The sequence below is a fragment of the Lepidochelys olivacea genome (genome assembly GCF_965140295.1).
Source record: "Lepidochelys olivacea isolate rLepOli2 genome assembly, chromosome: 5".
NCBI lineage: Eukaryota > Metazoa > Chordata > Testudines > Cheloniidae > Lepidochelys > Lepidochelys olivacea.
This window is the reverse complement of record NC_140415.1, coordinates 775,829-788,029: the sequence shown is the minus strand read 5'-3', so window position 1 is coordinate 788,029 and position 12,201 is coordinate 775,829. Positions and strand designations below refer to the sequence as shown.

The following is a 12,201-nucleotide window of genomic DNA, read 5'->3' as shown; positions in this document are numbered from 1 at the left end:
AGTTTTGCAGTCCTCAAACTGTGGATTTGTGTTTCCAGAGATAACATGCTTGTTAACAGCAAAAATGTTTTTAAATAAATAATATTTAGAGGTGAGAAATAACAGACCTCAACCGTCTTGTCCCTCTGCAAATTTGTGTACACAGAGTCAATCCCGTACCTCTCTCTAAAAGTGCAAAGTTTCTGAAAGTTCAATGAATAGAAGATTGTTGGGGGCGAAATAGATCTAGACCAGGAGAAGAAGTCTGGAGATAAATGTGAGAAGGGAGGGACAGGCAGTAGAAACAAAAGTGAAACTGTTTGAGCAGCGTATTCCAGAACTCTTGAGGTTTTTCTGAGTGTACCCTTCATTGATTTGCAAAAAGAAAAGGAGTACTTTTGGCACCTTAGAGACTAACCAATTTATTTGAGCATAAGCTTTCTTCATTGATTTGAGATCTACCATACCATTCTCTCACTAGAAGGGAAAACCTATAATGGCAGAAAGCCATAAAAGAGACCCAGTTTGGGAATATTTTAATGAAGTTCCTCTACCTGTGGGTAAGACAGGCATGCGTGCGAAGGCAAACAGTGGAACAAAGAAATGCAAGGCCTCGTTTCCCGAATGAAACAACAACATGAGAAGTGTTCCTTCTCAGGAGGAAGCTGTGTTGAAGATGATGAAAAGATCTGAACATGCAGGATCTTCAGGTTGGTAAACTTTTTTATTTCATACTTCTTTCTTAAGGACTGCCCGTCTTCCTTCTGGACTATTCTCGAATTCTCATGTTTGAGCAAAACATATAGTTGTTACTCTATGGTCCTGTCATTTCAGATGCAGTTGTGATAAAAAATAAATACCTGAAATCGGCAGAACTTCCTTTTACAATTTCACCTTTAAAGCACTGCTGAGTGTCAGCGAATGCAATGAGTAATAAGAAATGAGCAGTATGGTAATAATAATTAAATAACTGCATTGACTTATTTTGTTTAGGAGAATCCATCCTCAACATACAGGATTCTGAAGACTATCCACCTTCGAGATCACTATCATTTTCTATAGTTTCAGAGTTATCTGCCAATGAGAGTGTTTCAGTCACATCGTATATGTCACATAGCCACAGTCTATCACCCGCAGCAAAAAGGAAAAAAAATCACCATCATCCAGAAACAGCCATAGATAAGTTTGTGCTAAGAACCAGCAAATTACAAAGAGAGGTAGTTGATGAAAAAATTGCCCAGTTAGTTTATCCAACAAACTTTCCTTTCCATATGATTGAGAACCCACACTTCATTAACATGGTTCAGTCATTAAGACCAGGATACAATCCACCCAACAGAGCAGATGTCGCAGGCAAATTGCTGGATAAAGTGTATGGAAGAGAAATTGAGCAGTGTGCAAAACGTCTAGAGGGTAAAATTGTTAACCTGAGTCTTGATGGGTGGAGCAATGTCCACAACGATCCTGTTGTATGTGCTTGTGTGACCACAGAAGAAGGGAGTGTCTTCCTTACAGAAACAATTGATACGTCAGAAAATACACACACAGCAGAATACTTACAAGAAGTAGCAGTAAAAGCTATAACAAACTGTGAAAAAAATTCAGATGTCTAGTACACAGCTTGATCAGACAATGCTGCAAATGTATCCAAGATGAGAAGAAATTATTTAGAAGAGAGTGAAGAGCATCCCAAGCTAATAACATACGGTTGCAGTGCTCGTTTGACGCACCTCCTAGCCAAAGACTTCAGCGCTCCAGAAATAAAGGCTGATGTTGTTGAAATTGCAAAATAATACCATAACAATCACTTTGCAGATGCTGCTCTGAAAAAAGTGGGAGGAACCAAGCTAACGCTCCCACAAGACGTGCGATGGAACTCGGCAGTGGACTGTTCTGAGCACTGTATCAAGAACTGGCCTAATCGGATGACCGTTTGTGAACAAAATCGTGAAAAAATAGATGGCCCTGTCACAGCCAAAGTTCTCAATATTGGGCTTCAGAGAAACGTTGAACACGTGCTGAGCACCCTGAAGCCTGTTTCTGTAGCCTTGCACAAAACGCAGGGAAATGGCTGTTTTATTGCTGACGCTGTTGAAATTTGGAAGGAACCGAGTAAGATCTTCAAAAGAGAAATCTGCAATGACAGAGTTAAATTACCAGCATTAATAAAACGAATGGGACAAGCACTATCTCCAGCTCATTTTCTTGCAAATATTCTCAATACTCAGTGCCTGGGTCAAAGTTTAACTGCTGAAGAAGAGGAGTTGGCTAGGACATGGACATCCAGCAATCAGCCCTGCATCATGCCAACTATAATAAACTTCAGAACTCAGGGTGAACCATTCAAGAAATAGATGTTTGCTGATGATGTTTTAAAGAATGTCACAGCAGTGAACTGGTGGAAGTCACTTAAGCACTTGGATTCAGAGACTGTTGAAGTGATAATCTCACTTTTAACAGCAGTAGCTGCTTCTTCCAGTGTAGAAAGAATATTTTCTTCCTTTGGACTAATTCATTCCAAATTGAAAAGGAGTACTTGTGGCACCTTAGAGACTAACCAATTTATTTGAGCATAAGCTTTCGTGAGCTACAGCTCACTTCATCGGATGCATCCGATGCATCTCTAAGGTGCCACAAGTACTTCTTTTCTTTTTGCGAATACAGACTAACGCGGCTGTTACTCTGAAACCATTCCAAATTGAGAAATCGTTTGGGACCTGAAGAAGCAGAAAAGCTTGTTTTTCTTTTCCAGATTATGAACAAACAGGAAAATGAAGGTGAAGACGACTGCAGAAACCAATATTTTAAGTTTCTCATGTTGACCTGGCTGACATAGTCGACTGATTTTTGCTTTTTTAAAAAAATATTTCATTTAACTATTTAAGTTAAAAACAATTTTAACAAAAACAAACCTGATTTTAAAAAACGTGAATGTTTAACTAAATTCAAAAATTCATATGCTTGTTTTGTTAAAATATTATATGTTTGTTGTTGAAGAAAAATAATCCAGAATACATCACGTTGTTGTTTTAGTTAATTACAACAATTTAAATGTCTGTCTGGTGATGTTCTCCTCCTAATACAGCATGGCAAGAAAATCTCCAAATATTAATGATTAACCTGTTGAATTGGAGATAGTTCACCTCCCAATAACTTCATAAATATCTGCTTCAGTTACCTTTGGTAAATGAAATAACCAAACAATCATTCATTTTCTGATATAGCTGTAAAACTAATCTGAAAAGTTTTCAGAATAAATCACTTTAAAAATGTATAGTGTATACCTTCTAAAACTGAAGCCTACGTCTCTCTCTTGCTGAGCGGTGAGGAACGTGTATTCAGGTTATAACAACCAACAAGAATGCACTTCCATGTAGAAATCCATGATTAAATCGAGTCTTCCTGACTAGTGATTTAAATAATGATTTAAATAACTTTGATTTAAATCAAATCCACCCTGCTTTTCAATGGTGATAAAATGTTAGAGATTTGGGGGTTGTGTAGAATAATCATCTGAACTTGAGCTCCCAGGAAGACACTGTGGCCAAGAGGCTAATGCTATCCTTGGATGCATAAATGGGAGGTAGTCAGTAGGAGCAGGGAGGTGATTTTACCTCTGTGTACAGCACTGGTGAGACCACTGCTGGAATACCATGTCCAGCTCTGGTGTCCATCATTCAAGAAGGATGTTGATAAATTGGAGAGGTTCAGAAAAGAGTCATGAGAATGAGTAACGGATGAGAGAACCTGCCTTATAGTGATGGACTCCAGGAGCTCAACCTGTTTAGCTTAACAGAGAGAAGGTTAAGGGGTGACTTGATTCCAGTCAATAAGTACCTCGTGGGAACAAATATTGATAATAGAGAGCTCATCAATCTAGCAGATAGAGGTAGAGCATGATCCAGGGCAGGAAATTCAGACTGGAAATAAGACACATTTTTAACAGTGAGGGGAAGTAACTGTTGGAACAGTTTACCAAGAGCTGCGATGGATTCTCCATCACTGACAATTGTTAAATCCAGATGGGATGTTTTTCTAACAGATGTGCTCTAGGAATTATTTTGGGGCAGTTCTCTGTCCCGTGCTGTGCAGGTGGTCAGACATCCCTACGGCCCGTGTTGTGCAGGGGGTCAGGCTGGTCCTAGGCCCTGTGCTGTGCAGTGGGTCAGACTGGATAATCACAGTGGTCCCTCCTGGCCTCTCCTGGGGGCAGGCTGCTGAGCTAGGGGACCTTTTGTCTGCTCCAGTGAAGGTGTTTCTGAGTCCTGTGGCTGCCTTGTACCCGTTTGCCGGGCTGAGATCCCCTGTTCTGTTCTGTCGAGGCTGTAACCATGCTCACCACTGTGGTGTCTGAGTGTGCAAAGCAGGGGCGAGCCCAGTGCTCAGAGCCAGGGGGCTGAGGGCCAGTCCTGGCTCTGACGCTGTGCGCTGTGTGACCTTGCATAAGACCCCTCCCCTTTCTATCATGTCTAGACCTGTTCAACCAATGGAAAGATGCCCTGGCCTGTCTCCGGGATGGGGAGGGTTCATTTCTTAATATCTGTCCAGTGCTCAGAAAGTGCTACCCCCCAGGGAAAGCCCTTAAGGTCAGTTCTGCATCCCCCTACCCTGCTTCCAAGGCCAGTGCCCTGGAGCCTTGTGGGCGGTTGCCGTGTGTTACAGACCCAGGACCAGTGTCTCTCTGAAGTCAGGGCAGGTGACTCTGTGGCCATGTACAATCTTGTTCAAGTCATGCCATACAGCCTATAGAGGGCCATCTGCACGGGGTGCCCTCTGAGCAGGAGGCGAATGTCTGTGTCCCTACCACTGATGGCCACGGCATGTGTTCCGGGTTCAGTCTATATTGTATTTGCTGCTTTGCGTTTCCTGCAGCCCCTCTTGAAACGTAAGCGGCATGCTGGAGCGAGCATACCCAGGATTCAGCCTCTCTCCGCACACACCCAGAATCTGGTGTCTCATGCTAAATTACTATTTCCCACCCCCACCAGGAGGCCTGCCCAGGCTTGTTCTGGTCTACCAGCCACCCTTCCCAGGCCGGAGGGGTCAACCTGAAGCCGGCTCATCATCTGCCTTTAGGGAAACCAGGCTTGTATTTTCAGTAACTCCTTTTAAACAGCATTTTGGTTCAGTCTCAGATAGAAAATGCTGTCACGTGCCATTCCCTGGAGCATTCCACTTGTCGTGGCCAGGCCCCGCTCTGGCTGTGCTCCATCTTGGACTTGTTGTGTTCACATCTGCCTGTACACTGAAGAGCCTTCGGGTAGGGAGAGGTTAGGGTTGGCACAGCCCCCTGCTGTACAGAGCCACGTTTGCTTTAGTTATGTAGCACCTAAAGGACACTTTACAAGTCCCATGAGGTAGGATTTGAAACTGGGATGGGCTGCATCTGTTCAAACCATGCTGCAATGGTCATCCTGACCAACCTGATAGCCTTGTATGACGAGATAACCAGCTCTGTGGATATGGGGAAAGCGGTGGACGTGACATATCTTGACTTTAGCAAAGCTTTTGATACGGCCTCCCACAGTATTCTTGCCAGCAAGTTAAAAAAGTATGGATTGGATGAATGGACTATAAGGTGGACAGAAAGCTGGCTAGATTGTCGAGCTCAACGGGGAGTGATCAACGGCTCAAGGTCTAGTTGGCAGCTGGTATCAAGCAAAGTGCCCCAAGGGTCTGTCCTGGGGCCGGTTTTGTTCAACATCTTTATTAATGATCTGGATGATGGGATGGATTGCACCCTCAGCAAGTTTGCAGTTGACACTAAACTGGGGGAGAGGTAGATATGCTGGAGGGTAGGGATAGGATACAGAAGGCCCTAGACAAATTTGGAGGATTAGGCCAAAAGAAATCTGATGAGGTTCATCAAGGACAAGTGCAGAGTCCTGCACTTAGGGCGGAAGAATCCCATGCACCGCTACAGACTAAGGACCGAATGGCCAAGCGGCAGTTCTGCAGAAAAGGACCTGGGGATTACAGTGGACGAGAAGCTGGATAGGAGTCAACAGTGTGCCCTTGTTGCCAAGAAGGCCAACGGCATATTGGGCTGCATTAGTAGGGGCATTGCCAGCAGATCGAGGGAAGTGATTATTCCCCTCTATTCGGGATTGGTGAGGCCACACCTGGAGTATTGCATCTAGTTTTGGGCACCCCACTGCAGAAGGGATGTGGACAAATTGGAGGGATTCCAGCTGAGGGCAACGAAAATGATCAGGGGGCTGGGGCACATGAGTTATGAGGAGAGGCTGAGGGAACTGGGATTGTTTAGTCTGCAGAAGAGAAGAATGAGGGAGGATTTGAGAGCAGCCTTAAACTACCTGAAGGGGGGTTCCAAAGAGGATGGAGCTCGGCTGTTCTCAGTGGTAGCAGATGACAGAACAAGGAGTAATGGTCTCAAGTTGCAGTGCGGGAGGTCTAGGTTGGATATTAGGAAACACTATTTCACTAGGAGGGTGGTGAAGCACTGGAATGCGTTACCTAGGGAGGTGGTGGATCTTCTTCCTTAGAGGTTTTTAAGGTCAGGCTTGACAAAGCCCTGTCTGGGATGATTTAGTTGGGGTTGGTCCTGCTTTGAGCAGGGGGTTGGACTAGATGACCTCCTGAGGTCTCTTCCAACCCTAATCTTCTGTATATTCTATGAACTGTGCTTACACTAGGGTCTGCCCCAGTGGACTCTCCCTCTAGACAAAACACCATTGGTGAAGATGGTAACCGAAGGGCATGGGGGGGACGGGAGGGCAAGGTTCACATCAGCATGTGTGTACGTAGCAAGCCCAGTGCCAGCAGTCTGTGCCAGATCTGCAGTGTCTGGCTCAGCACTGGTCTGCCAGCTCCCTGGACAGGGGCCAGTAATGATCTGGATGTACAATGCCAAGTATGCTGTTGGGTCTTATCATGCCTGTCAAACCAACCCGAGAGCTTTCTTTGACAGGGTAACAAGTCTTGTGGATGGGGGGGAAGCGGTAGACGTGGTATATCTTTCGTAAAGCTTTTGATACTGTCTCGCGTGACCTTCTCATAAACAAACTAGGGAAATGCAGCCTAGATGGAGCTACTGTAAGGTGGGTGCAAAACTGGTTGGAAAACCATTCCCAGAGAGTAGTTACCAGTGGTTCACAGTCATGCTGGAAGGTTCCGCAGGGATCATTTCTGGGTCCGGTTCTGTTCAATATCATCATCAGTGCTTTAGATAATGGCATAAAGAGTACACTTATAAAGTCTGCAGACGATACCCAGCTGGGAGGGGTTGTAAGTGCTTCGGAGGATAGAATTAAAATTCAAAATGATCTGGACAAACTGGAGAAATGGTCTGCAGTAAATAGGATGAAATTCAATAAGGACAAATGCAAAGTACTCCACTTAGGAAGGAACAATCAGTTGCACACACACAGAATGGGAAATGACTGCCTAGGAAGGAGTATTGCGGAAAGGGATCTGGGGGTCATCGTGGATCACAAGCTAAATATGAGTCAACAGTGGAACACTTTTGCAAAAAAAAAGCAAACCTCATTCTGGGCTGTATTAGCAGGAGTGTTGTGAGCAAGACACGAGAAGTAATTCTTCCACTCTACTCCGGGCTGATTAGGCCTCAACTGGAGTCTTGTGTCCAGTTCTGGGCACCACATTTCAGGAAAGATGTGGACAAATTGGAGAAAGTCCAGAGAAGAGCAACAAAAATGATTAAAGGTCTAGAAAACATGACCTATGAGGGAAGATTGAAAAACTTGGGTTTGTTTAGTCTGGAGAAGAGAAGACTGAGAGGGGACATAACAGTTTTCAAGCACATAAAAGGCTGTTACAAGGAGAAGGGAGAGAAATTGTTCTCCTTAACCTCTGAGGACAGGACAAGAAGCAATGGTCTTAAATTGCAGCAAGGGCAGTTTAGGTTGGACATTAAGAAAAACTTCCTCACTGTCAGGGTGGTTAAGCACTGGAACAAATTGCCCAGGGAGGTGATAGAATCTCCATCATTGGGGATTTTTAAGAGAAGGTTGGACACACACCTGTCAGGGATGGTCTGGATAATACTTAGTCCTGCCATGAGTGCAGGGGACTGGACTAGAGACCTCTCGAGGTCCCTTCCAGTTCTATGATTCTATGCTAAATATGGCACTGGTGCAGCCACTGGCAGACTCCTGTGTCCAGCTCTGGTGCCTACAGTTCAAAAAGGATGTTGAGAAATTGCAGAAGGTTCAGAGAAGAGCCACGAGAATAATTAGAGAATTAGAAACCCTGCCTTGTAGTGAGAGACTCAAAGAGCTCAATATATTTAGCTTAACAAAGAGAAGGTTAAGGGTGACATGATTCCAGTCTGTATGTACCTAGATGGGGAACAGAAAGACAAAGTGGGGGGGGGTAATATATTTTATTGGACCAACTTCTGTTGGTGAGAGAGAAAACTACACTGCATGTGTGGGGAACAAATATTGATAACGGAGTGCTCATCTATCTAGCAGGGACAGATACAACATGATCCAGTGGCTGAAAGCTGAAGCTAGACAACTTCAGATAGGAAATAAGGTGTTCCTTTTTGACAGTGAGGGTAATTAATCATTGGAACAGCTTACCAAGTGTGGTTGTGGAGTCTCCATCACTGACAACTTTTAAATCAAGTTGGGATGTTTTTCTAACAGATCTGTTCTAGGAATTATTATGGGGAAGTTCTCTGGCCCGCGCCGTGCGGGGGGCCGGGCCGGGCCGGTCCGAGGGTCCGCGCCGTGCGGGGGGCCTGCGTTGTGCGGGGGGTCAGACTGGACAATCACAGTCGTCCCTTCTGGCTTTGGAATCGCTGAGGCAACGACAATGAAGGTGCCAGGCGCTGGTCAGTCAGCCCAGGCTGGAAACATCCCGAGGCTCCATCGTTCTCTTGACCTGTCGGCTGCTTCCTGCGTCCTCCCTTGGCCCCTGGGCCCCTCACGGGTCTCCTTGCGCCCTAGTCGCTTCTTCTGTGTGTTCTCGGGTGGCGACTCCTCGTCCCTCCTGCGGGCTCTGGATCTCTCCGGGGCTCGGCGCTCGCCCCACAACGCCAAGGGCCTCCCGCTCTGTCGCCCGCCCTGCATTTCTTTGCCTCCTTCCTCGCACCCCGCGCTCCAGGCTCGGCTCTGGTCTTGTGGGGGACGGTTGGAGGATGGTGCTTTGCCCTGCCCTGGGGCGTGGGGTGTGTCTCATTCACTCAGACGGCGCGTTTCTGCCACGTGCTGTCCTGCCGTTGGCTGACGGTCAGGCCTCTTGGGACCCCAGCCGACTCGTTCCCCAGGTGGGCACGGGCGAGTTTGCCCAGGGCCACTTGCGTTCCCTTCTCCTTGGGCAGGCTGGGGCCATGACCTGCTGTGGCCCTCCTCAGGTCTCCCTTCCCCTCGGCAGGTATTTGCGGTGGTGGTACAGGAAGACACACGTGGAGAAGAAGTGTCCCGTCATCGACCTGTTCAACCCACTCCCCCTGCGCCAGATCTACGGTGAGCTGCCAGCCCGCCCTGGAGGGGGCCGTGGGGGGGAGCAGGGTCACTCTGGGGCACCGAAGCTGGATGGAGTCTCCCTGAGCCCAAGGTTTGGGGGGGCAGGTGGGAAGATGCCATGGTTACCCCAGGGCTGAGGGCTTAGGGCAGGCAGTTGTGGATGGGAGGATGCTGGTGCGGGCAGAGTAGGAGACACCCCAAGGCGGCCGCCAGCTGGAGCTGCTGTGGGGCTACCCCGGGTGTGGGGGGGCGCACGGCGGGGCAGGTGAGTTCTGTGGGTAACCCTGAGTATAGGTGGTGATGCGGGGGTTACCAGAGGGGGCAGGTGCTGCAGGGGTTAGCCTTAGGGGTGGGTGCTGGGGGTACTGGGGTGGGTGCTGGGGCGGTGCTGCGGGGATTACCCCAGGGGGCAGGTGCTGTGGGGCGGGTGGGTGTTGTGAGGGTTACCAGAGGGGGCAGGTGTTGCGGGGCAGGCAGTGGCTGCTGCAAGAGGTACCCTGGGGGGTGGGTGCTGGGGCAGGTGCTGCGGGGGTAACTCCAGGGGGCGGGTGCTGTGGGGCAGGTGGGTGCTGCGGGAGGTACCCTCGGGGCAGGTGCTGTGGGGCAGGTGGGTGCTGTGGTGGTTCCCCCAGGGGGCAGGTGCTGCGCGGGTTCACCGGTGGGCGGGTGCTGTGGGGCAGGTGGGTGCTGTGGGAGGTACCCTCGGGGCAGGTGCTGTGGGGCAGGTGGGTGCTGTGGTGGTTCCCCCAGGGGGCGGGTGCTGTGGTGGTTCCCCCAGGGGGCAGGTGCTGCGGGGGTAACTCCAGGGGGCGGGTGCTGTGGGGCAGGTGGGTGCTGCGGGAGGTACCCTCGGGGCAGGTGCTGTGGGGTGGTTGGGTGCTGTGTTGGTTCCCCCAGGGGGCGGGTGCTGTGGGGCAGGTGGGTGCTGTGGGAGGTACCCTCGGGGCAGGTGCTGTGGGGCAGGTGGGTGCTGTGGTGGTTCCCCCAGGGGGCGGGTGCTGCGGGGGTTCACCGGTGGGTGGGTGCTGTGGGGCAGGTGGGTGCTGTGGGAGGTACCCGTGGGGCAGGTGGGTGCTGTGGGAGGTACCCTCGGGGCAGGTGCTGTGGGGTGGTTGGGTGCTGTGTTGGTTTCCCCAGGGGGCGGGTGCTGTGGGGCAGGTGGGTGCTGTGGGAGGTACCCTCGGGGCAGGTGCTGTGGGGCAGGTGGGTGCTGTGGTGGTTCCCCCAGGGGGCAGGTGCTGCGGGGGTAACTCCAGGGGGCGGGTGCTGTGTTGGTTTCCCCAGGGGGCGGGTGCTGTGGGGGTAACTCCAGGGGGCGGGAGCTGTGGGGCAGGTGGGTGCTGCGGGAGGTTCCCAGGGGACGGGCAGGTGCTGTGGTGGTTCCCCCAGGGGGCAGGTGCTGCAGGGGTAACTCCAGGGGGCGGGTGCTGTGGGGCAGGTGGGTGCTGTGTTGGTTTCCCCAGGGGGCGGGTGCTGTGGGGGTAACTCCAGGGGGCGGGTGCTGGTGCTGTGGGGTGGTTGGGTGCTGTGTTGGTTCCCCCAGGGGGCGGGTGCTGTGGGGCAGGTGGGTGCTGTGGTGGTTCCCCCAGGGGGCAGGTGTTGCGGGGGTAACTCCAGGGGGCAGGTGCTGTGGGGCAGGTGGGTGCTGCGGTGGTTCCCCCAGGGGGCAGGTGCTGCAGGGGTAACTCCAGGGGGCGGGTGCTGTGGGGCAGGTGGGTGCTGCGGTGGTTCCCCCAGGGGGCAGGTGCTGCAGGGGTAACTCCAGGGGGCGGGTGCTGTGGGGCAGGTGGGTGCTGTGTTGGTTTCCCCAGGGGGCGGGTGGTGTGGGGGTAACTCCAGGGGGCGGGTGCTGTGGGGCAGGTGGGTGCTGTGGTGGTTCCCCCAGGGGGCAGGTGTTGCGGGGGTAACTCCAGGGGGCGGGTGCTGTGGGGCAGGTGGGTGCTGCGGTGGTTCCCCCAGGGGGCAGGTGCTGCAGGGGTAACTCCAGGGGGCGGGTGCTGTGGGGCAGGTGGGTGCTGTGTTGGTTTCCCCAGGGGGCGGGTGCTGCGGGGGTAACTCCAGGGGGCGGGAGCTGTGGGGCAGGTGGGTGCTGCGGGAGGTTCCCAGGGGACGGGCGGGTGCTGTGTTGGTTCCCCCAGGGGGCGGGTGCTGTGGGGCAGGTGGGTGCTGCGGTGGTTCCCCAGGGGGCAGGTGCTGCGGGGGTAACTCCAGGGGGCAGGTGCTGTGGGGCAGGTGGGTGCTGCGGGAGGTTCCCAGGGGACGGGCGGGTGCTGTGTTGGTTCCCCCAGGGGGCGGGTGCTGTGGGGCAGGTGGGTGCTGCGGTGGTTCCCCAGGGGGCAGGTGCTGCGGGGGTAACTCCAGGGGGCGGGTGCTGTGGGGCAGGTGGGTGCTGTGGTGGTTCCCCCAGGGGGCAGGTGCTGCGGGGGTAACTCCAGGGGGCAGGTGCTGTGGGGCAGGTGGGTGCTGCGGGAGGTTCCCAGGGGACGGGCGGGTGCTGCGGGAGGTTCCCCCAGGGGGCAGGTGCTGTGGTGGTTCCCCCAGGGGGCGGGTGCTGTGGGGCAGGTGGGTGCTGTGGTGGTTCCCCCAGGGGGCAGGTGCTGCGGGGGTAACTCCAGGGGGCGGGTGCTGTGGGGCAGGTGGGTGCTGTGGGAGGTACCCTCGGGGCAGGTGCTGTGGGGCAGGTGGGTGCTGTGGTGGTTCCCCCAGGGGGCAGGTGCTGTGGTGGTTCCCCCAGGGGGTGGGTGCTGTGGTGGTTCCCCCAGGGGGC

General features: G+C 51.9%; 1 protein-coding gene across 3 annotated transcripts in view; it reads left to right on the top strand.

Moving 5' to 3' along the window:
• The window catches only part of GBA2 (glucosylceramidase beta 2), a 70,623-nt gene that overhangs the window by 6,745 nt on the left and 51,677 nt on the right, over positions 1-12,201 (top strand). For all 3 annotated transcript variants that reach the window (XM_084628943.1, XM_084628941.1, XM_084628942.1), the window contains one exon: positions 9,343-9,434. In XM_084628943.1, the coding sequence (XP_084485069.1) occupies positions 9,343-9,434 (92 nt within the window). The remainder of the gene's footprint in view (positions 1-9,342; positions 9,435-12,201) is intronic.